A 25701-nucleotide genomic window follows, 5' to 3' on the forward strand; every position below is an offset into this window, starting at 1 on the left:
GTTCAGCTGCCGACTCGAAACTGATATACCTTTGTGTGCTTTGCCTCGCTCAGAGTGTGCTCTTGTGCTCCGCCTTTTATCCATGTGGGGAAGTTTAATGGCAGTCAGGTGTGAGCGATTGTTAGTAATTGCCTGACCTTGCCTCACCATAGTAATGGTGGTACACGGCTCGGGTGCAAGTCTGTTTTCCCCCAGAGTGGGCTGTCCGTGTGAAAGTGTTTGTGCAGGAAAAGGGGCAGGGGTATAGTTTCCATATTAAAGATGTTACGGGAAGAGAGGGATACCGTGTCTCACCATCAGGCGTCCCACCCCAAGTCCCCTCACCAAAAACAAAAGGGCTGTTCTTGCAGGCGTCTGCTGGTGTAGATTAAGACATCAGTTATCGCAATAAAAGTCGAAATTAAGACATGGATCCCTAATCTTACACAGTTGAAAATGAGTTTAAGCTATCATATCTTGTTGGTAAATGTAAATGCCGGACCACAATATGGTGGTGAGGATGAATCGCGTGTGTAAAAGTGAGAAGCCCCGTTCACTTCTACCTTTTCTTCAATCTGGGTTTCATCTCGCTCACTTCATCAAACCTGATCTTTGTGCAACAAATTGCCTCCTATATGCACGGCAATCCAAACAATCGTCAAAACTAATTATTTTAGAACTCTCTGCGCCCTTTGACAAGGTCAATCACTTTCTTTTTCTGTCCTCTCTTTCCTTCTTTTGGTTTTCAGGCTTAATTCTAAAATAGTTTACTTCTTACTTATCAAACCACTCCTACACTGTCTGCTGGTCTGGTTCCAACTCTTTCCTCCCAACTTCACGTCCATTGCATCAGGGAGTCCCCCAATGCTCAGTCATTGATCCCCTTCTTTTTCCCCTATACACTATACCTCTATCTGATCTCATTTTTTCTTTCAAAATATATTGTCTCTTCTACGCTGGTGACATCCAAATCATCTTGTCATTCTCTTCCTTTTCTGACTTTCTTCACTCGTTTTCCAGCTGTATTTCTGCAATCCAATCCTGGATGACCTCTCACTTTTACTATCTTAATTCTACCAAATATGAGCTCCTCTTTCACAGCTAATACTTTACCTCCCCCTCTTCCTCCACCCTCTATCTTCACTGCTACTACTCTCTCCTTCTCATCTGCTGCCAAAAATGTAGGTGTCATCTTTACATCTTCTCTATTCTTTTCTGCTCACATCTCTAACACGGCTCAGGGTCTGCTTCCATCTCTATAATCTTTGTAACGCTCATCCTTTCCTATCCTTCTCTGCTAAAAAACTTCCCATAGTCTCACTTATTTTCACCATATTGACTATTCATCATCATTGTATTGACTGTTGTTCTGCCCTGTTAGTCTCCCTTCTTATCTTCATCACTTCATTCTATTTATAATGCCGCCATTCATCTTCTCTTCTATCTTCACCCTGCACCTCTATCACCCCTCTCCTCTGTCCATTTCTTTTCTTCCCTTTGACTCTCATCTGTTGTTCACTTTCTTTGGTCTCATTTCTCTCTAGACTCCTTCCCAGAACCTTGTGGCCAGTCTCAATTCCTCCTTGCTATTCCTGCTCCTCCTAGTGCCCCTTCTCGTTTCTGCTCTTTCTTGCTTCTCGTATCTAAACTTTGAAACTCCATTCCACTCAACATGCGCTGTACTCCCTCGCTGCAACTATTCTGCACTAGTCTTAAAGCTGATATCCTCTCTACTCTCCCAAACTAAATTGTACTTCTTTTCTTCTTCCATTCCTTCTCACAATTTGTATTGTTCATAATGTTTGTACCGTTATAATCAATTGTGCAGCTCTTTGGCAAAATTGCTTAATAAGTTCAAATAAATACAAATACATTCAGAGATGAGGGAAAAACTGCTAAATAACCTGCCCGCCTTTTAAAAGTGGCAGTAGGGGACTTAATCATGCATCTAGAGCCCTTGACACCACTGAGAGAAATAATGCAGGAAGAAGATGCGATTTGGGGAAACACTGATGCAAACATAGAAAAGCCTCAACTAATACACCAGCATGCACAATATTTAGCGTCACTTCTATCGCAATTGGGTTTCAGACTATGCAACATAATATTTGTAAAAGATAGTCATGCACACCTCACTTCAGATCACTTTTGCGAACTAGCCAGAGTCATTACATTATGGTTGACTTACCAGGCTGGTGTTGGAGAGAGGATTCTGAAGTTGAGCTAATGTTATAAAGTGATCATGATCCTCTGAGGGTATGCATGGCATCAATCTTTACTAATATTAGAGTGCTTAATAGAACACATTCTAACAACCTAAGATTTGTGAAATGGGCTAAAATCGATAAGGAGTTACAACACCAACAAAGGTATTGTTCCCTTCTCGTTTTATTATCTTAAGTAAATAATAAGGATCAATGGACTAGCTTTTTGGTATCAAGTATGTATCACCCTCCACCTTACATGGTTATCCCTTTTGTCACAAAATCTAGCAACATGACAGTGTTTACATGACAAAAATGGTTACATCCTTGTGTGATAATTGTAAGCAGCCAAATCTGAATCAATGCAGCTGCTAAAAATTAAGACAAGAGGCATACAGCATTGCCAGATATTGGTAAGGCCAGACTGGAATATAAAAAGACTGACAGCGACTAAGAAGACAAGGGAATCCGGGGGAAAAAAATGTAATGTTGGTGAATGCCATCTCCAACCAGAACGTTTTCTGCAGTATGGTGAACTAGAATTCCTCATTCAATCAACAATTAGCTTGATATCTCTGCAGAAACATTATAAAAAACACTTTAGAACACTCTGAGGACACAGAAAAGCTGGCAATTACTGATATGCAGCCGCCCTGATTTTAACAACAAAGGAGATCAAATAAGCTTCAGGGATGCCAAATTCGGCGAGAGCCTTAGCCCTGATAGATTGCCGGTTTATTTATTAAAAAGATTTGCCTACGATCATGGGTTCCTGATCTGATTATATTGCTTAATGATATACATTTGGATGATTCAATACTGGCTTCATTTGTCTAGCAAAAATGTTGCACATTAAGAAGGAGTCACAATGTGACGCAACAATTATTGGCCTATTCCCTTAATTGGTTCATTTTGAAAAGTATGTGTTAATATTTTACAGCTTTGCCTTCAAAATTCTAACTCATAGTTTTTTTTCTTTTTCTATTTAATATTCTCCTGTTTTCTTTAATATTTTAATTTCTTCCATCAATCTACAATTATGCCAAGTATGCTTTTCTGTAATTCTTTATTATATGTTTCTTTTATTATGGGTTATGCCAATACACATTTTACTAGTGTTTAGAATAACTACACTGCCTTGAAAAAGCGCTAGTCACCAAACACATGACGGCACAAGTTGGAAAGATTTATTTCATGCTAACTTTTGATGTGGCATGACATCCAATCACTTTTGCATTATTATATGCTACTGTGGCCAACATGTTTAAATATTTCAGCATCAATATTATTTAATGAAGAAAATACTGTATAGCTTTTCTGAATCGAAAGACTGTACATCTTGAATCTTGATTTTATGTACAGAAAAGCAATACATTTTGAAGTGTAGCGTAGACCCCATACATTGAGGAAGACTACCAACACAAGTATAATTAACACAGGAATTCAGCATAGTGCCTCTTCCCTTAATAAGTAACATGGCACAGTCCAACCCCTTACATCAGCCAGCGCAGGAGGTTCAGACGCCTGATATTTGTTACAAACGTATATTTCATCTGCATTAGCCTACGCTACAGGGATAGTTTCAGAAAGTTTCTCAAATGTCTTGAAATAAAGTACATGAATTACTCATACCAACATGTAATTGCCAGCAGGGGTCAAGTCCTAAAAAAAAAGTGGGGGGACTCAGTAACATACGCAAAGGGATGCAGCGTCACCAGAAATTAGCATATCAAGGTGAAATATGCAAATGTCATTTAATTGGCTTTGCCTAACCATACAAATTACACAGGAAGAATGGCACTTGCCTTTCATCAATTCAACACACAAAAAAACAAGCAACACACAAAAACACACGAGAGGATATTTTCTTCTAATAGTGTTAGGAAAACGTTAAAAAGGTGTCTAAGAATCAATAACAAGGTTTTCCCTGGAGAATGCAGTCGCGAAATGTGATATTTCACCTTTAGTTGTTTGCTATTTTTCGTCTGCTTATCTGGTGCAGTGGTGAAGTGCCCAGCCTACGAACCTGGCGACCACGGTCCTCGGACAGCGAAAGATTGACAAAGACATTCAATGGTTCTAATTTTACATCTAAACTACCCAGGGCGACAGCATCTGCCCTCTGAAAATGTGGGTGGACGCCGTCCAACCGCATGTACCCTCGACTCGAGCCCCATTTTCCTGTGAGGTCATTGAGGATGCAATAGGTCATGTCACGTGATGTCATCAGTGTTGGACTGCATAACAGGATTTATGGTGGTTTTGTTTAACTGACGTTTTTTCACTGAACAATATAGGAGAGAGTGTATGAGAGAGATTAGGTAACATGCCTACTCAAGATTTCCTTTTGAGCCATCATTCTGGGGTTAAATCCACCGATTAAGAATTACGGGGGTTGGGAGGGGAATTCCAAATGGCCACTGCACAGTGAAGACGTGCGATGAGCATTCCGTCTCTTCAATACATATTATCCTTGCCCAAGGTCGATCCAGAGCAGGACTAACAGTGAGCCGCCTCTATGCCAAAAAAGGACACCTGCCCACCGGTGAAGTGTGCTGCCTTCATTCGCTGAACGTATGGCGGCTCTGCACTGTTAAGCAGGGAGTGGCGCATGTGCTGCAGATGCGTTGGGGGTACTGGAATATATTGCGGAGAGGAGCCGGTCGGGCATAAGCATCCCTCCCCTCCCCATGGTTGTGGACCGTGCTCTGCTTGAAAATGAAGAAGAGGAACTGAGATCAGGGCTTGTAGTCTCCCGCCTGGCAGAAGTGGGGACACGTCTGAAGGCCAGTGTGGGCGAGTCGGGAGGCACCGCCCAAGTGGTGCGTAGAAAGGCCCCGAAAATGCAGTGAACAGGGTCCCCAGGCGCAGTGAGCGAACCAGTCCAGGGTCTAAAGACGGTGCAATTAACATTAAAGGCCTCTCTGTCTACACGCATAGGGGCACCTCATCCTCCGTATACAGTGGCAGGTTGGGACGTGGTGGCAGCAGCGGGGGTGGGAGCTCTCTCATCGTTAACGGCATAGCGTAGAGGCTTGCACCAAGCACAGTTGCTCAAACAAGAAAAATGTTGTGACTGGGTGGCGGTGGGCAGCGCAGAGCAAATCAAATACTTTTTGGAAATCAGTCTAGCCAACCGCAGCAGTTTGGAGATCAACAAGAAGTTCAGCTACTGAGTTAACGGTACCCAATGCTTTATAAACTGCGGTGGGCCAAAAAGAGGTGGGCAAAAGATAGGAACCCCCGTGATCTACCACATGGGTAGGTTGCTGAACTAGCGTAAAGGGGACACACCAAGAAAGACGCTGGGTAACTGCCCCCGGACCAAACAAAAAGAAGTGGGCCTGGACGCTGGTTATTCTCACTTTCAACTCATCTGAAAGACTGATTTCTGGCACAGTGGGTTCTATGATCATCGAGCTCCGTAGCAACTTCATCACATGCCGGGGGCAGGAAGAAGCAGACCCCACCAGGGCACAGTCAGCCCCAAAATAAACCACTTAACCCACTAGAGAAACTTCTGGCACGGCAACCAGAGACAACACCGGTTACGAGCTTACGACTTCAACTGGACCTTGTGATCCACAACTCCTGCTGCCACCCCTTAGGGAAGGCTCTGATATGACGGCCTCCAGAAAGGATTTCACTAAAAGTTTCCAGGAATTTGCTGCAGCCTTACAAACGCAATTTACATTCTTCACTTCTGAAATCCAGCGGTCACTTACAGACTCTCTTCTCTAGGGGACAGGGACGACACAAATGAGAGGGCAATCCAAGAGCTAGTAGAGGACAACAGGCAATCGGACACAGTTCTGGAAGAGTTATCTAGAGAACTTGGAAATACAAAATGAGGACTTGGAGAATTGTTCCAGGTGCTCTAATATCCGGATTAAGAACCTCCCAGAAACAGTGTCAGATCCAGAATTAAAAGAGGCTGGCACTCAGATTTATACGCACCTCATTGCGGCAGAAGAAGCAAGCTGCATCCAGTTAGACAGGGTTCACAAAACTGGGCCGAAAAGGACGGACCCGGGGCGTGCACTCGTGACATGTTGGCTGCATGCACTGTGTACACACAGAAGGAGCTAATACTGCGAGAAGCGAGAACTTAAGCACCCATAACCTACAATGGAGCAGAAATCCAACTGTACCAGGACTGCTCATTGATAACTCTGCAAAAAAGGAGAGAGAGATGCAACTGGTAATTAAGACTCCGCAGACACGAAAAATCAGGTACAGAGGGACTATTCCATTTGGGCTGCTGCTCTCCCTGAAAGGTAAACAGCACAGAATAACTTCCAGTGAAGCGGGTATAGATCGACTCCAAATCGAGGAAGAAACCACAACGGGTTCAGCGGAATAGACACTGATCAGAAAGGAAGCAGGAGTTGAGCAATCTACAGCAGGGGAATGGATATCAGCGATGCAATGTAGGGGTAAACAAAGAGGAACGCAAAAGGAAGACTGGAGAACACGTCTCAGAGGCCCAAGCTTCAAGGCGGCGAAGTAAAAAAGCACCCAAGAGTCATGATGGAGCATAGTCAAAGTAACTTTAAAGGAACACTAAATCACAAGAGACGGAGTGCGACATTTTGCTATTTATCTGTTCAGGTAACAAATGGAAGTTTTAGGGTACCCTGCACTCAACCCTTGGTTGTTAGATGATTCACTGCCGGGGGATTCCACCCCGGGTGACAATAGGTTATGTGTCTCACGCCAGGGGAATAAAGGGGGGGGTAATGGGCAGAACGGGAAGGGAGGGAGAAAGCGAGATTGGGGGGATTTTCTGGGTATACTTCTGAAGAGATATGGTGTTTTACATGAAATTTCCCAAGAACTAACAACACCAGGGCAAAAGAAACAAATTACATTCACTTAAAGTGCCTTACGTTAAATGTTAGGGGGCTTAATACTCCACAGAATAAGCAAAGATTAGAATCCCTCGTAAGGCGCCAACAACCAGATTTGGTGGAGCTTCAAGAAACTCATATCTGGAAGGTGGGCAAAGGTAAACTCCGGCTGTGTCAGTGTACGCTAATTCTGCAGGCTAATGCTGAGGGCAAGCTTGCTGGTGTCTTAATAGCAATAAAAGCAGGGACTTGCGCCAAGGTTATCTGCGCCAAGGCTCTTAAGGAGGGTAGATATGTACTTGTAACTCTGGAGGTGGGTTTTGTTAGGCAGACAGTGGCCACAATATATGCTCCTAATACGGGCCAAGAGGGCTTTCTCAAAGACACGATTGGACAGTTGGAATCCTTCACAGGGGGGGAAATATTGTTATTAGTTCATTTCAACATTGCATGGGTTCCAGAGCGTGACAAAAGTAGGCTTACTAGATACCCTCAAGCTCCCCCTTCTAATGCACTGCGGCAGAAATTTGTAGACTTATCCTTAGTGGACGTTTGGCTTACTCTCAGGGGGAATGATAAGGGCTACAGTTTTTACTAATGTGCACCGATCATTCTCACACATACATTATGCTTCGGTTTCAGTTCCGCTATTGGGTTGTATTACACAGATTCTTACCTATACTATGACACTTTCATATCATGCTCCGATTATGGTTGAATTTAAATTAGCTGGGGTTAAACAAAGGCTTTGGGCATGGTGTTTCCCACAGGAATTAGTACACGATCGAATCACTAGGGGGTTAATAGCAGAACAAATCAGGGAATGTTTTGTGTTTTACCCGATGTGGGAGGGGGATGTTAAAAGTAACTTGGGACGCATTTAAAGCAACTATACAAAGCTTACTTATCGCAAAGGAGGCCAATAGATGCAGACATCCTACTTCAAGACTATCAATAAACGGCCAGCTATCTCTCCCCATATCGCTACAACGTGGTTCCAAACAAGGTTATCCCCTCTCACCCTTACTATATGCAATACACCTGGAAAAGCTACTCGCAAAGGTAACATACAGAGGGAATTAAAGGCATTAAATTTTGAGGCATATTGCATGAAATCATGGCCTATGCAGACGATGTTACTCATGGCAACTGAACCAGCTAACACTTCAGGCAGCTATACGGGAAATGGTGAAATATTGTATGATGGCAAAGTTTGAGGTTTTGAATTTATCTCTTCAACCCCAAGGCAGCTCAATCACCGCGCTCACAGGTACCACTATGGTAGGCGTCAACAGGACTTAAACTATTGGGAGTGACAATAACTCTGACGATAAAAGGTCTGTACATGGCTAACTACCCCCACTGTAGAGGGAAATAGAAACGCAAATGGTTAAATGGGGTCCTCTCACTGTCTCTTGGCGGGGCAGACTTAATTCTGTGAAGATGGTCACAATCCCCAAGGCTTTAAATTTGTTTCAGGCTCTACCTATAGGAGTCCCCGGGCAGTTCTTCGTAAAATTACACAAGTCGGTCTCAGCCTTCACAATGGCAAAATAAAACCCAGAGGGTAGCCCTCAATACTTTAACCCTTCCTATGGAAAAGGGAGGATTGGGTCTCCCTGACTTTTTGAAATATTATTTGGCAGCACAAAGAAGCGTGATCAAGGATTGGTCAATGGGGGACACTGGGAAACGATGGAGCAGGCCCTGGGTGCCCCCCACTCCCGACTGAGGGAGACTTAGTGCCCCCCCTTGCCTTGTCACGCCTTGAACCACTTGTGTATGGGCGCATTATAAATGTCATATCATACCATATCGCCCAGCTAACATACACGTGAGTGACACGAGAGTGGTAAAAGAAAACTGGGATTCTGTAGTCAAAAACTACCAACTCACATCGTTTCCCTCTCCCCTCACGCCTATGTTCTTTAATCCGCAGTTTACCCCGAGACTTGAACCAAATGCATTCAAGGAATGGAAACAAGCGGGTTGTGTGAAATTAAGAGAGATATGTTTCAGGGGGAAGAGCTTAAATCTTTTACACAATGCAAACAGACGTTGGGCCTCCGGGAAAACAGTAGATTCCAGTACTTCCAGGTCCGGCACTGGATTCTTACCTCTTCGGTGAAGAGTGTAGCAATAAGAGAGCTCACACCGTTCGAAAAATGTGTAACTTAAAACCCAGGCAACAGAGAATTATATGTAATCTGCATAAACTGATGGATGACACAATCCCGAAAAATCTCACTAGCTATAAACAGCCTTGGCAGCTCACTTTGGAGGAAGAGGTGCGGGAAGAAGAATGGGAGGGGCTATGGAGAGCGATTTCCAAACTCACTAGGTTGCTCCAAATAAGAGAATTCTGATATGAATTAATGGTACAATGGCACTAAACACCGGCCTGGCTGTGAAATATTAAGTCCTCTTTCTCTGACAAATGCTGGAGGGAGTGTGGATTGGTGGGGGTTTGGATACATATATGGTGGAGTTGCCCTGGGGTGGAGCAATATTGGGGAGCTGTGAACAAATGTATGGTGGACATATTTCTTTACAGGAGCCTAGGTCTTTGTGTTCATGTCTTTTGTTAATAACTGATAGGAACTTTAGGAGACGCTGAAGGCATAGGTAATTTTGCAATTAGCAGCTCTGTTGGTGCTAGCCCAGAAATAGAAAGCGAAAGAACTGCATCACATATCGGACTGTTTTTTAAATATTTGGAACGTTTTGGCATTAGAATGGCTGACGTACTCTATTCAGGGTGATCAATCTAAATTCACCAAAGACTTAGAGTTCGGTGCTGAATATTTTACAATCGGACTATAATGTTATTTACTGCCCCCAGAAACGTTGCTTATTGGGAATTGTTTGAATTGCTGAGTAGTATTTGTAACTGTATCATGGCACTTTGTATAATGCTGAGATATCATGTTTTCACACCAGGAAATTCGGAGAGTGGGGTGGGTGACGAAAAGGGTAAGTGGGGGTCAGGGGCTCACACAAGAAAGTGAAATAAGAAATGGCAATAAAAATATGTTTTTTTTTAAAAAGAATTAAGCGCTCAGTTGGTTGGGTCATGTGCAAAAGGTCACTGATGGTGTTCCTAGTCTACTTAAAAAAGGAAAAAACTTGGTTGATGAGTAAGTATGCCTGCATCTCGGAAGATATTATGCAGAAAGGAAAATTGTTTTGTAGTAACATCCCAAACAGGGTCCTGCATGCTAATTAAGGTGTCTTGACTTGATTTTAAATACTTTAGTGTAAAGAAATAGCATTTGATCCTCTGATGTGCAATCAGGGTTACACTTCTATGTTCACTTGAAATGGTCTGTCCATCACACACACCAAACCTACCTCATCCAGCAATACGCTTCCTTCATCATGCACTAAATCTTTCAAATCATGCATTCAGGATCACTTATGCTCGAAGGAGCAGCCCCCATCTCATATTAAATGCATCCACCGTAACATATAACCTTTCTTAGGCACAGCACTGCCATATCTGAGCTGTATACCTCAGTAATTCTCTCTCCTTCTTTCTCTCTCTTCTCTTCCCTCTTTCTCTTTTCTTTCTACTTTTTCTTATCTTTCTTCTTTGCTCTATTTCTTAGTGTATTGGTTTGGTGTTGGTCTACGTGGAGTCTGGTGTCTATGTATGTCTTCTGATAGGAGGGGTGGTTATACTTGTTTGAGACTGTTGTTGTTTACATACACTGAAAGGGATTTAGTATGTCTAAGGGGGGTGTGTTAGATTGTTATGTTTGCTTTGCATTGTGTACTTATAGGAATATAGTTAACTGATGTGTTTATGCTTCTGCTAAAATCTAAAAACCCTTGTATCATATTGATGTGATTTGCATTTGTTGACATGCTAATAAATAAATGTTTCAACAAAACAAAAAAAAAGAAATCCCATGCATTGGCCATACTTCACCTAGGTAGATTAATCCAAAGCCTCCCTCTGCAATCTTCTTTCCCAGTCGCCACTGCTTTCCTTCCAAATCCTTCAGGATTTGTCCTTCTGGGAGGGGATCTGGTAGCTTTGATTTTGGTGGTCTTTTAGGTGGCATCCCCTACAGCAAAGTGAAAAGAACATATCAAAAATGAATTTCCTAGACATTATTTCTGTCTTTTATATGGGCGGATAATTAATACAGTTTTCGAATTTAAAATATTATAATGCTCTGACAAAAAACCAATAACTTCCAGTGGTTACCTTTTCTTTGCAAGAGAACGAAAAATTAGACAAGTTCAGTACCTTAATTCAGGATTGCATGCTGTATTGCTTAGAAATCAAGTGGCCGAACATTTGCATGATTAAGAGGTTTCTATTACACAAGAAGGCGCTTGATATCTGTAAATAACCCATTAGCAATCCAAAAAGTTTTTTCCAAGAAGGAGGCAGGGGAAGGAAACAAACATTTAGAGAACTGGTTTTGGGAGCCCCATTGCTTATGCACATTGCAAACAAGAGGCTCACTGGAAAAACGAATGGCCCAATAGACTCCAACAGACTACCTAACCCCCACTTTCAGATCTATTCCCTCTCCCATATCCGAGTGCGCCAGCTTTTGTCCCAGCAAACACAGCACCTTGTGCCCCAAATGAAGATCCCTATTGGGACAGGTGGAAAGTTGATACCCTTGTCATATCTTTCCTGATACTCCTTGATCAATAGGGCTCACATGTCCAATTCTTTAATGAAGGGCAATCTGTCCCATGTATCGTAGATACTGGATCTGGTAAGTCAGTCACCCGATCTGACTTTCCAACTGTTCTTTCATCAACACTAATAATGCATTTGGTATCTCAAATACACCTGTACCACATCATATCACGAAGCCTGTGTATGTCTTCAGAACATTTAAAACACAAATTTTTTGATGAGTCCATCACTGCCAGTTTTTTTTATTGGGATCTTGTGTTTAAAGTGAACTGCACCACATATTGCACACCCAGGGTATTTCTTTATGATGTTCCTGTCCTGATAACACCCCGGCTGTGTTAGCAACCCTACAGGAGGGACCACCCCAACAGCCAGAGCACAAGTGTCTGCAGAACTCACTGAGCTATTATACCAGGCTCCTGACTTTCTATGGTAATCACAAGACATCGACGTTAGGCAAATTCAAAAAACAAACTGTCAGAATAGGAGTAGACCCCACTCAAAGAGATTGCCAAAAATTCCTCAGTATCATCTGCACCCAGAAGCAGAAGAAGGAAGTGCCCCATTAATTCAAGTCATTATTGCAGCAGGGAATAATAATCCCAATGAGCAATCCATGTAATACCCCTATCCTCGCCGGGGAAGAACACACATTCTGTGGTGGGCTTCTGTGCAGTTAATTCAGTAGTGTGACCTTTTCTCCACAGCAGTGTTTCCTAATCCTGCTACTATACCGTCATGCATTCCACCTTGGGCTATTTGTTTCACTGTTGCACTCGGCTTTCTTTTCCATTCCCTTGCACCCAGCTAGCCGATGCGTACACACTTTTTATTACTGTGGGTTACAATACACATGGATAATGCTTCCCCAGTGGTTTAAAGAATATTCTGCATTGTTCCTCATTTTTTGAAAAAGTCTTTGGATGACGGAACACTCCCATTAAAATCTGTGTTGATACAGTATGTGAATGACCTTTTCATTAGCTTTTCATTAGCTTCTCGCTCTTATATGAAGTGTGCAAACAAGACACATTGATGTTATCAACTACCTTAGCTCAAAAACGTCACAAAACATCCAAACGGAAACTACAAGTCTTTTGAGAAAGAATTCTTTATCTAATGTAAAACATTGTTGTAGGACACCATTTGTCGACACCTATGCTGATGCAATATTAAAAAGGTACCCCGGGATTCCAAGATGGCTGCAAACGAATAGGCAGCACGTCCCCCGAGCTCCCGCGTTGCAACAAGGATAAATAGCCCCCAAAGCAGCTGAGCAAGCCCTCCCCAGGAGCCACTGCACAGTGTACAAGACGCAGATAACAGTGAAGCACACGGTGGCAGCGAATCCACCCCCGAAGCACACAGGGGTAGTGGAGGACGGCATTCGCAGACCACTGAGGCCCTGGCCCCGCGTTAGAGAGGGCTCCCGGCGGGGGTGCCCTGAAGCGAGTGGCATAAGACACCATCATAGACCTCAGAGTCTGGGACAACGTGGCGGGAGTTGTGACCCACCTGGTCTGAGCTGCAGACCGAACTGCACGGAACAGACGAGAGGCATTCGGAGACCAGCAGCCCCCGACGGCTCCCCCTCGCCTGTGGGCTACAACCCCTGGGGAAAAGAAATGGCGGACCATAACCCTGGCTGCAACAACACTGCACCCCCGCCGGCATACCACTGAAGAAAGTCCCATTACTGCATCGGAAGGGAGAGGAGAGCGTACGGCGGGCCGAACACTTCGTCCGGAGCCTTCCCTCCGGACACATGCCGACACCCACTTCGGGAGGGCACCGAGGCAACCCACGGCATACCGAGGAACGACACTCCCGCCCTACTAGTTCAAGGCTCCCCCCGACCCCCAGAGAGCAGCCCTGGCATCGGTCACTTACCCCGACACCAGTGGGGGGGAGAGGGGGTGGTGAGTCCATCCACCCACTGCATTCCACAATAAGCGGGCCCCGCAACCGCCAGACTCAGCCAGGTGAGGCCCGTGGCCCAAGACAAGAGCCCTACGCGGCTCCCGGGATAGGAGGGGGCCCGCTAATTTGACCAACACACTCAATCTCCAACAACAAACGTGAGCACTTTTGTGCACTACTTGTCATTTGGGGAACGTCAAGTCCACCGACTCGCTACCAAGCTGCCTGCCTCCCCAGACGACACTCGAGCCTACAACCAGCAACAACGGCACTGGCCCATAGGTGGAGGCTCCCAATCCCCTTCACCTAGTGGCACAGGCCCGCCAGCGAGGGGAGGACACCCCTCCATCAAAGGGCGACATCCACAAGGAGACGTCCCTCCGGGAGCCCTTCCCCCACAGGTGGCATCTCCAGCTGAGCGGCGGCTTCAACCACGTAGCGACCAGTCTACCCAAGAGCGGACACCTGCCGCATCAAGTAAGTGCAGGGGGGGCCCGGACGGCAGAGGGCGGGGGGTCCCTCTGGTTCCCTCAGTATGCGGACAGTCTCCGCTTGTTGTGCACGGGAGCCTCTGCCCCCCCTCGCTTGAACAACCCAGCACACGAGGACTGCGACGGGTCCCAGCCGCCCGAGGCTGGCCCGCCGCCAACGCACACTAGAGGAAGGCGGCAGCCCCGGTGCCCCTATTGACACTAGGTGCCTCGCACCCTAGCCACTGAGCACGTCGGGGGGGACACCAGTGCAACAAGCACCAAAAGGAGAGTCCTACTGCACCGCAAGCTGAGTCCCTGCACCCCCTGACTGCAACAGCTGAGGAGGAATCGTGGGCTGGGGAGACACTTTTGCGCAAAGAGAAGGCTACACACCGGCACCAGGAGGATCAGCAGAGATTGGGCCCCCCCTGCACCACAGCCCCATCCCGAATAGACCGAGGAGGACAACTGACACTTGCAGAACACTCCACTGCGATGTCCGGGAACAGAAATAAGGACACCCCAGTGCCCCCAAGGTGGCAAAGAAAACCCAGGAGGGAGCCTTGTCACAGATCTGGGCCAGGTACACCGAAACAATGGGGCCCCAAAACACCAATCACTGGGGAACAGACGTGGGCGTGGAGAACAGGCAAGACGACCAGGAGAGACCGGTGACCCACTCCTCCCTCAAGGGTCTATTAGGAGAAATTGTAGAGAAGATCACAAGCACCGGTCAAAAACAAATGGACACGCTGAGGGAGGATTTGGCGGAGGAAATTCAAGAGATTAGAAGAGACATCAATATGATCGAGTAGAGGGTGGACACAAACGAGAGCGCCATCCAGGAGCTCACTGAGGAGGCATGGAAAACAGACAATCTCTTGGATACTCTTGCAGTAGCCACTCACAACCTCGAACTGAGGGCGGAAGACCTGGAAAACAAGTCTTGACGTTCCAACAGAAGGGTCAAATGTTTGCCCGAGTCGGTCCAAGACCTAGACTTGACTCACGCCATGAGGTCTGTCTTCAGGGACCTGCTGGAGGCCGAGCAGAATTTGGATATCCAATTCGATAGGATTCATAGAGCGGGTCCGAAACGCCAGGAACCAGGGGCAAGGCCAAGGGATGTCCCGATGGCTTTCCACAGCTACACGCTTAAAGAACAAATATTGGAAAAAGCGCGGAAATCAAATCAAATCACTTACATGCCCAACTCTTCAAAGATTTCACCCTAAGGCGTGAAGTGTTGAAGGAAATCGGAAACTTCACGGAGGCCAACAAAATTGGGGAAACGTCCTGCCAAACCTGGTGGGACACGCTCAAGGCGACAATTAGGGGCAGAATCATAGCAATAAAAGCAAGACCCTCCAAAGATTAAGTATGGAGGAGGCCAGCTTAGAAGCAGAGTTAAAAGAGATCACAGCCAAAATGTGTTTGAAACAGACACCCATGATAAAAAGGGAGGACAGATCGATAAGGGGACAATTAGACATCATACAAACCAGGATGGCGAAACGTAGCCTGCTGCGACTTAAACAGAAGTACTATGTCAAAGCTAACAAAGCAGATAGACTCCTAGCCCAAATGCTTTGAAAAGAGGAGGGGGCCAGAAAAAATCTGAAAATAACCAACAGGGAGGTAAGAGTAGTACCAAAACCGAAGACATAGAAAGGGAATTTGTAAAATTCTACTCCAAATTATTAATGTAGCTCCGAAAACCCACCACTAGAAGCCGAGGAAGCATACCTGTGGGAAATTGGCCTACAAAAGTTAACGGGTGCAAAAAGAGACACACTGGAAGGGGAAATTACGAGGGATGAGGTCAGGGCTGCCATAAACTCACTCCCAATCAACAAGGCCCCGGGGCTCGACGGCTACAGGGCTGAGTTCTACAAAAATAACAAAGAAGATCAAATTCCCCACCTAGCGAACCTGTTTAATCACATAGGGCAGTCCAATACAATACCTAAATCAATGGAGGAGGCCAAGGTAATACAGATCCCCAAGAAGGGTAAAGAATTACAGCAGCAAATGTTCAAGTTCAGCAAAGACGTCTTTAAAAAAAGCAAGAGAGGTAGGCTAGAACCACTAGTTCTTGTTTTGTGGGACAACAGTATTGAACCAGGCTTCTAGGTACTTTCTGAGGCACTGATTTGGCATTGGGCTGGTGAGCTTTGTGACTGGATCCAACAGATTCCGGGTTAGTGTAGTGTGAGAAACCTGAGGGTATTCTCTGAGGCAGGCCCCAACGTTCCTCTTTGAAGGTGGCCAAGGGAGGGCCATCGCTTTTGGATTCCAAGCCTGGGGGTAGACAAGCGAGGGAGAGAGGATCATCTGGGTTGGGGAGTCTGGGTAATAAATCCGGGAGGCACTCAGGTAAGGTGTGGTATCCGATTAAGAGAACGGGGTGAGGAAGACATCCCTGATGCCTTTATAGGACATTCAGATCTACCTCTTTTGAATAAGGAAGAGAAGTCCAATTATAATAGAATTAAAAGTTGGGGAAGTATGGGGACCAGAATCTGGTTGGCTATAACATAAACAAGCCCTTCCCCCAACTCGAGTCAAAGAACTTTTATCCATATCAGTCCAACTATTACAAATCGTCAGTAAAGAATGATGAAATGGGAATTGCCTTGGACATATAAAAATCAAACTGAGTGTTCGCCTTCTCCCGAAACTCAACCATCGTATTACCCTTGGCCATGCAAATACCCTCACTGGTCTTTTCCCATCTCCCCTTCCCCATTTCCAACAAATACTGAGACGAGGAGGAGGCAACTGGGAGTAGTGAAGATTTCTCATAGGAATAACACGGGGAGTGTAAGGGAAATCGGCTGTAGAAAGAACTTAAGTTGTCCCAGGCATTTACTAATAATCACTCACACCTGACTCCACTTGAATGTTTTCGCAACTATAAAAAGTGTGGTTCTACACAGGTGACAGAGCGAGCTGGGGACATTGTCAGGAACAAAGAAGCCAAGGAGCAGAGAGCAGCAGGATCTACAGCCAAAAGAGAGAACGGCATGAGTCGCTGGCCCAGTGTTGGTGATGGGCTGCAGCGTGGCTAGGGAGCAGTGTCTCCAGGGAGCCAGAGCGAAGTACCCTGCAGGCTGCTATTGGTGGTCAGAACATTGCTTGTTCCCTCGAGACCTGTGCCAGCCCCAAGGGTGTCTGACGGGTAGGTGGGGAGACTCTGACCTCAGGCCCGCACATCCAGAAGGGGCCGCTTATTAAGGCGCTGCTGCCTGGGTGAGTCTTGTGAAAGTAAGAGAGAGACAGACTCAGGAGCATGCGGCTGACTGAAGCGCAGCAGGCGAAAGGAATGCATAAAACGTCACGGAGTGGAAAAGAGGAAAGAAATGAAAGGAACTAGTAAAGAAGTATAGAATGAAAGACCAAAGTGACAAGATCAAGGGAAAGTAAGAGAAAGTAAGAGAAAGCAAGAAAAGCAGATCATGCATGCAGCACAAAGTGAAAGAACTGTAATAAGAGGCCGCAAGCGACCTGAACGAGAGAGAAGGCTGCAAGCTACACAGCAGAGTGGAAAGCATGCAAGTGTGCACAGGAAAGCGCAAAAAGGTCCCAGTGGGCACGGAAAAGGAAAGTGAAAGCAAGTGTGCACGGGAAAGCTGGAGAAAGTGCCTGGGGCACACGAATGACAAAGAAAGTGCAAGTGTGCACGAGAAAGAAGTCAAGAAAACACAGGTGAAACAAGAAGGGGTCGTGCTCAGGAGGAGCAAAGAACCTGGCATTTTCAAAAGTCTCTGATTTTACCCCTTTAAAAAATGGTATATGAAAGAAAGGTACATCCTGACAAACTGAACTTTTTTGAAACTCAAAGAGGCGTAAGCTAGGGGAAGGGAACCCGGAGAGACCCATCAAAGTGGAATCTTCATTATTTTGGTTACTGAAGGAATTGAAGTTTGGGGAAGGAAACCCTGAGACGCTTAAAGAAGAACTGTGTTTTTTTTCAGTTATATTTTGAACATAGAAGGACAAAAGCTTGGGCAAGGGAACCCGAAGGCATTAAAGACATTGACATTTTTCGAACCGGATGTACGTTAATATCATGAAAGCCAAAATCTCGAACTACAAAATCACCAACATAATAGGTTCGCATTTTGTAACTCTAAATTTATTTTTATTTTTTTGTCCCCCGCAACACATGTTGTGTATGCGGGGGACACTCCCGCAACCACTACAGACCACAATATCGAATTAGGGGGGGCAAGGAACACCCCCACTCCCCTAATTCAGTATTTTGGAATACAAGATTTTTGGAGTCCAAAAATGCAGGACTCTGTTCATAGGATCTTCGGCATTGGTCCAAACGGTATTCAACGAAAATACTGTATTTATAATCCTGCATCAACCAGTCCCTTTTTGATTGAACTCATTTTTCTGAAGCTGACCAACCTACACCTGGTGAGAAGACCACCCGAAACCAATCCTGGTTTCCTATTTTTGTTGAACCACCACTTTTAACACATTTTTTGTCAAAGAGTGAGGGCAAGCATAGGTTTAGACACAGACTAATATTTATTTTGGGCTCACAGACATTGACTGCCCTTAAAACATCAATTAAGGGAACCATCCCTTTAGTGTTAGGGACAGTTAGGCAGTACACCAACCCAGGAACTTTAGTAAATAAACGTTTTTAAAACGAATATCTTTGAGTCTGTGTCTCTCTTGATATCATGCCAGTCTCACAGTAGACAGAGGGAGCTCTTTACAGCTGGGGGAAGGTTCCACCATCTTGCTTCTCTCCGCCTCCATCTTTCCTTCCTGTCCTCTCCACATCATGAAGTACAAAGCACTTTGGATGTTCTGTCAGGAGGCAAAGTCTACGTGTTCCAAGAACAGGGCTTGGACCCCTAAAGCAGACTAGCTTTTGTCTAATCACTTGGGGCCTTTAGAAGAAGGGGTCTTCATCCACTTCTTAGAATCATCTCTGGACTTCAAACCTTCAATAAGATTTTGTTGGATCCTGTTGGGAGAGCAGTCCTTTCCAAAGTCCGCCAGTAGTGAGGTGAAGGCAGGTGTTCCAAGGCAGAGGCAAACAACTCTGTCACCTAACCATCCCCGAGGGCCATTGGGGTGAACCTGTTGCTTGAACAAGACCTGCATCTCTGGCAGGTACACTGCTGCCCAGGTACCCACTATGTTTAAGGACACCTGGAAGATGTGTGCCAGCCTTCCCCATGTTGGGAGCCTGAGAAAATGACTCCTCTTCTTCCTGAGACCATGGAGTGGGACTAACAGCTCTGAGAACCAGGATATCCAGGATTCCTACTATTTCACTGTTAAACCACTTTGAGCCGTGACTCTAGTGTGTTGACCTAGACCAAACCACCAGGACCCTCCAAAGCTGCTTGTGGCACTCACTGGCCTTCGAACCACCATGCACAAACCTGTTCGTTGCCGCACCGCACCACCCCGAAAGAGCATTGTTGCCTTGGCTCGAACCAAGAAGTACGGATGCATCTGCACTGCTCGAACCGCCGTCCGAACATCCAGCTCATTGCCTAATGAGTCTCGCCGATCAAATAACCATGCTGGTCTTCCCGAACTGTGTCTTTCTAGCCTCCACATCGAACCAACTCACCTGCACACCCCTGTCACCAGCCCGTCCACTGTCGAACCAAACATGGTGACCTCCTCCCCACACCCTCACACCCCCCATGGTAATGTTTCGGACCGCAGCCATCTTCAGTTCAACCCATCTTCGACACCTGTTTGCCTTTGTAACTCTACAACTGCTACATTCGAACCGCCGAACAGCACCCAGAAATCTGGTTCGCAGTTGTCAAACTGCCAAGGCCCTGCAAAGGCATTATTGACGATATCTACCCGGTTGGTCCATTTCGGTCCTAGAGATTGGCTAGGACACATGAATCCCTTTTTGCAAGAACATATCATTTGAACATTGTTTTTATTGCCTTTTCTCCCAGTCTCATTACCCAGAGGGTTGTATCTTGCTATCTTGCTTATTCTGTTTTCTTTCTACAGGGGTGGGGTTTTACAGTGTTTTCTACTTAGTTATTATTGTACATGGTGTGTTTGAGACAAAACCTAAGTTGCCAGGAATAGTGAAATCAGTAGTACTCATCAAATCATTTACAAATGGGGTGGGCCTGTTGCACACCACAGGTTCTACATTTAACTGACACGTGATACATTTAGAAGTGTCTGGCTTACATTGATTTGTAATCCATGTTGCATCTTTTGAACAAGATATGTATGTTGTTTGTATGCACTTTTCTGTGGTTTGTTTAGTGTAGGAACACTGTGGTTATCATTACATATCAACCAGAGATTGTATGGTTTGCCATTAAATATTTTCCATAGAGTATGATTAAATAACATATGTTCTGAATAAGTCTGCATTTTTTTCAAATGTGTGCTTTATGTGAGAAACCAGAAGAACCAGACACCCACTAGTCCCCGGGGATCTGTCATCCAGTTGACCACGACACAGCCTTCGCTTTTGGATCCAGTTTCTAGGGGTGGACTAGTGCGGGAGGATCACCTGGGTGAGGGGTCTTCGGGGAGTGGGAAACCGGATGGTGAGATGCAGTATCCCCTTCCCAAAAACACCTTTACCCCAGCCTACCAAGTGGGATATTTAAGAACGCTGCCCCCTGCCCCCTTTGCAACACAGACACTTTCTCAAGGACAGCCCGCTATGAGAGAAAAAGGACTAACACCCGTGCCTTATACCGGACATGTCCCAATACAATGGTCAGGCAAGGTCAGCCAATTACTGACCATCACACACACACACACAGACCTGACTTCCATTAGGCTTTCCCACACAGATAAAAGGCAGAGCACGAGACAACAGATCCAAGATGGCAGTTTAATGAGAGAAGAAAGACAGCAAATTAGAAGGGGTTCACAAGGAGGGAAGCTCCCTTGACCTTTTCGACAAGGAACCGTTGCTCTCATGAACACTCGGGATTGGAAAGCGTAAGACCAGAAAAACAGGGTGAAGAATCCTGCATTGTGTGTCAGAGATACCCGGGGCTCTCCCGCATCAATAATCAAAGCAGGGAGAATCACCAGCTGCCGTGGTACTGTCCTTGGCACCAGAACAAAGCAGCGTCAGTGAAATCAACAAAGCCGGTGAGTTGGGGAGACCGATACCAGACCGGTCTGTGTTGAAGCCAAGGTTACAAGCAGCAACATTGTATGGCAAACACTGGAACCAACATTGTTTGAAATATGTGTGATAAAAGATGCGAGTAACGAACTGCTTATGAGTGAGTGAACTTTGAAACCAAGATACGATACCTTTGACAGAGTGGTCCAGCACTGCGCGTGTGCTTAATCTAAGGTCTCTGTAATGTATCCAGCTGAAAAGTGAACGAGTTGTAGAGAATTGTGAATCAAAGCGGTCCTGCGACGGGTCAAGCTAAATCCTGTGCACAGTCGAAAGTCTTCGATGTTGATACAGTAAAGTAGATAAAGTTGGTCCAAGCCCTACAAAGGGAGATCAATTTAAAGCTTTGTGTTAAAGTGGGCCTGAGCCTGACGGAGGGGGACCCGGGGTAAAGCGAAATTCACCCAAGAAGTTTTTGTGTTAAAGTGGGTCTGAGCCAGGTGCAGGGGACCGCGGGTGAACAGAAAATAACCTGAAAATGTGTATATGTGAAATTCTAAGAAGAAAGGAACTTGTTGTGTTGCATCAGGCCTTCTGAAGAAGAGACTTTGAATGGCAAAGAGACTTTGACACAGAAGGCCATGTAGTTGAAGCTTTGAACTTCTCCCTCGTGCTAGAGAAGCCAGAGACTGGGCTAAGCTCGAGTGTGCCGTCTTGTCCTGTGCTGAAAACGTGGGGAGGGGAAGCCAACGGCTTGAATATCCTGAACACTTTTTATTCTTCATAACATGGTTCCCCACACTATTTGTATTCAGAAGTAAGGATTGGCAATAGGTTTAGTAGTATAGGCCCTTTTATTTTGACAAGACACCACTAGGACTGCGTTATTATTTGATGGTCGTAGCTTGCTCCTATCTTTAGATTTAGGATTAGATAGGCATTTTCAAACCCAGTTAAAGTTCAATAAACACCATCGAAATGTGATCACATGCGTCTATCTTACTGTTTAATACCATGCCTTCCTTACATATTGTGTCAGAAGTGGGATGCAACTCAATTGAGACAAATTGAGGAACCCTAAAATTCCAGAATCTTAGTCATAGAGCCTCAGCTCCCTCTATCACCACAAAAGAATCCATAGGCTTTGATATCTGTAGCAGCAGAGAAGCTACTATCCCTCCAGGGAAAAGAGGAATGATTCCCACAGATTTAGGAGGTCATTACGAGGGTACCGGGTCCGGATTCCTTGAATGAGGAATTACAAGGCCATTCCGACCTTGGAGGGCCCGGTAATTCCTCATTCAAGGAACCCATCCCCATTCCCATTCGAGCCCCCATAGGGCTCAAAGGGCATGGGGCAGATGCTTGTGGGACCCGCTAAGGATGTCTGGTTTTACCAGGCGGCCTTAGCGGGTCCCGCAAGTATAACTCGTAATGAGGCGGTTAGGGGGTGATGGCTCTAGCAGCTTTACCGCGCCGTTAATCCTCTTACCGCCTACCTCGCAATGACCCCCTTAGTCTTGATACCCACTCCTTTGTGTTATTTAAGATTGGCTCCAAAATCTGCCCATGCCTGGAAGTTCGGTCCGGATGTCCTAGCATACATCATCGATCCCAACTTCCGGGGAGACATAAAGGTTCTCCTACAGAACCATGGTGAAATTACATTTGACGTACATCCTGGGGACAAAATTGCACACGGAATTCTTGAAAGGGCTCAATTTCCCTGTTTTATAGAGAGTGAACCACCGGAAGAAACTGAGTACCTTAGGATTTGTGAAGCTGATGAACCATCTATAACGGAGGCAAAAAGGGAAGAAGAACCTACCATTCTTCCCGACCTAGCCTTCGCCCAGCGAAATGATCCAGCACTCGCAGTGGCTTTCTTACAGGCGATTCCTGAAAGGTAAGGATTAGAGAAGTGAAGTCCTTTTGTGGTGAGGAGTGGCTGTTTGTGCTGGAGACCGTGTGAGACCAGGGCTGCAGTCGGTATACACTGAATATCTTTTGGAGAAGGGAGCGGCTACTTTAAAACCACTTCCATTACGCAGAGCAGCGAGGAGTGGCTGTTTGTGCTGGAGAAACTGTGAGACCAGTGCTCCACAGTCGGTATACACTTCATATTTTTTGGAGGAGGAGCTGCTACTTTAAAACCATTTCCATTTTGCAGAGCGGCGTGGAGTGGCAAAGAGTGGCTGTTTGTGCTGTTCATGTCGCTGTGGTCCACAAAACATGTCTAAACATAATGTATCACAAGAGACACGGAACCCGGCCGGTCAACAGTGGACCTGCAGCCTTGCACGGAACCTCAGGCATGGGGAGTTGCACTGTAGAATGTCACAGAAAATGAGCACCGTCACCTCACACCACAAAGAAAAACACTATTGCTAATGTTGACATTGATACCGAAGAACCAAATACCCACCCGCCCTAACAGGAATCTGCACCTAAGCGCCCCCCTAATGCTCCCCCAAATGCCTCCCTCCGGCGTTGTCAAAACCTCACCTCCTCACCCTGCTGTAGAGCCGGGTGAGAGAGTAGGTGGCTTGAGGGTTGGTGTTTTGAGCTGGACGCAGGAGTTGGAGCACCAGCCACTTGGCTGGTTAGAAGGGGTGGCCTCGGGCGGGCTTGCTGATGCGGAGTTGGTGGAGTCCATCGCCATCTGCGCGGTGAGGGCTGCCAGCTGGCCAGCGGTAGGAGCCGCCTAGGAAACCTGTTCGGGAGCTATGCCCACAGCAAACTTGCATTCAATTAGGATGTCACGGGCAATGAGAGAAAGTAAAAAGAACCAAGCGCGAGCCAAAACGTGGGAGGAGCATTTACCTGATAATATGATCTGTCCGAACGATAAGGACATCGAGCCCAAAGCAGTTGGATCAACAACCAGCCCCGCAGTGAACCAGTGTTTAGCTACAACTCTGCGGGAAAGGAGAGAATGTAAAGAAAACCACGCGCTGTCAGGATCTCATCCAAGTTTGGTTCACGTTCCAGGGCACACCACAGGGCATCTAAAATCACATCTACAAGGAATCGTGCTTCTCACTCTGCACCCCGCTGCACTTTTCGTTTTTCTTTCAAAGGGAAACGCTTTTGCTTTAGCTAGAAAGCAGTGGATAATCACACACCCATGTTAAGTGGTGACTGGGGTCAACTACGCATCTCCTAAGGGATTTGGAGGAGAGTTCTGACATATTTAGAAGCCTCCAATGGATACAAACGAGATTTTGGCAAGCATTATGCAATTGGTGGATGACTTACGTGCGCCAACATGTCTGCAGCCCATGCCACCACGCAGCGTTGTGTTGATGACCTGCAAGCTGTTTTACGGCCCCCTGGGATTCAGGCTCCTCCACATGCAGTGGCGTCAGGTTCTGGCTCTGCCCAGCCCCGGCCTGATACTGGTCTTGTTTATATGAATGCTCAATTTCCCTAGGCTCCTCCTGAGCGGTTTAACAGGGACCCCAGGTCCTTCCGTACCTTTCTGAACCAATTCAGACTACATTTCCTTTGTCGACCTAATTATTTCCCAGATTCCTCGACTAAATCCGCTTTTGTTGTGTCTTATTTGGGAGGTACCGCGGCCGCCTGGGCTAACACACTTCTGGAAGAGGGCAGTCATCTGCTTTACAGATTCTGACACGTGCAAGGTGAATCGTGGGCAGAGCACCCGCCAGATAACGTTGCTAGCGGGAACAAGGACACTCAAGCCACTATGGAGGCTTTAGGTCATATCCGCTGCAAGGTAAAACAGATGGTTGAAAGCAGAAAGGAAAAAGAGAAAAATGACAACTTCAGAGTGAACCCAAAGACAACCCAGGAGCTACCAGTATGGCCACGCCAAGTCATTACAAGAGATGAAAGAATAATACCCTAGACCAGGAGCTCTAGATCGGAGAAATCTCGAACAGCCAAATATCAGAATTGGAATTGTCAACATGGAAATCTGCTTCCCGACTACGATGCATGCCATTTGATCTTGATTTACATGAGCAACTACCCGAGCATAACGCAAGCGCCGCCAAAATTTACTTTTTACATCTCCGGGACGCCTCAATGTTTAATATAAACTACCAGTTAAAAAGACGAACTCCTTCCTATTAATGGAAAAAAAGGAGATTCAGTCTGCAGCATTAGAATGCCTAAAAAACGGAGAGTCAAATCAGACAAGTGATTCTGATTCTTCCGATTCCTCTGTTGAATCTACAAGCCCCAGGAAAAAGGCACTAATTACTTTGAAGTCACACAAAAAACACTATCAGATGACACATTACAAAAGATAGAGAGAAAGAGTGTCAGAAAAAGCAGAGCTCTTGCAAACGCAATGCAACTTAATGTCTGCTCTAACGATTGTGATAGCACCGTTCCTGAAGCTATACGAATCAATTAATGACTGATATATAGACCAGGCAACATTACTAGCCAGACTCATACAAAAACGATCCATATAGAAGCATTCATAAACTCCTTACAACAAAGACTTGATCGAGAATATGAATCTGAAAACCTG

The 25701-nt window shown here is 45.7% G+C and overlaps 1 protein-coding gene and 1 long non-coding RNA gene across 6 annotated transcripts in view; one reads left to right on the forward strand and one right to left on the reverse strand.

Annotated features, from left to right (window-relative positions):
* VRK2 (VRK serine/threonine kinase 2) overlaps positions 1-25701 on the reverse strand; it is a 711103-nt gene that overhangs the window by 615876 nt on the left and 69526 nt on the right. For all 5 annotated transcript variants that reach the window (XR_011268142.1, XM_069608045.1, XM_069608044.1 and 2 more), the window contains one exon: positions 10965-11103. Coding sequence is in view for 4 of the 5 variants with exons in the window: in XM_069608046.1 (XP_069464147.1) it covers positions 10965-11103 (139 nt within the window). In the remaining variant the exon portion in view is untranslated. The remainder of the gene's footprint in view (positions 1-10964; positions 11104-25701) is intronic.
* LOC138467794 (uncharacterized) overlaps positions 1-25701 on the forward strand; it is a 328988-nt gene that overhangs the window by 240131 nt on the left and 63156 nt on the right. The gene's annotated exons all lie outside the window — the stretch shown is intronic.

Source organism: Ambystoma mexicanum, chromosome 4q (assembly GCF_040938575.1).
Source record: "Ambystoma mexicanum isolate Mex_15411 chromosome 4q, UKY_AmexF1_1, whole genome shotgun sequence".
Lineage (NCBI taxonomy): Eukaryota > Metazoa > Chordata > Amphibia > Caudata > Ambystomatidae > Ambystoma > Ambystoma mexicanum.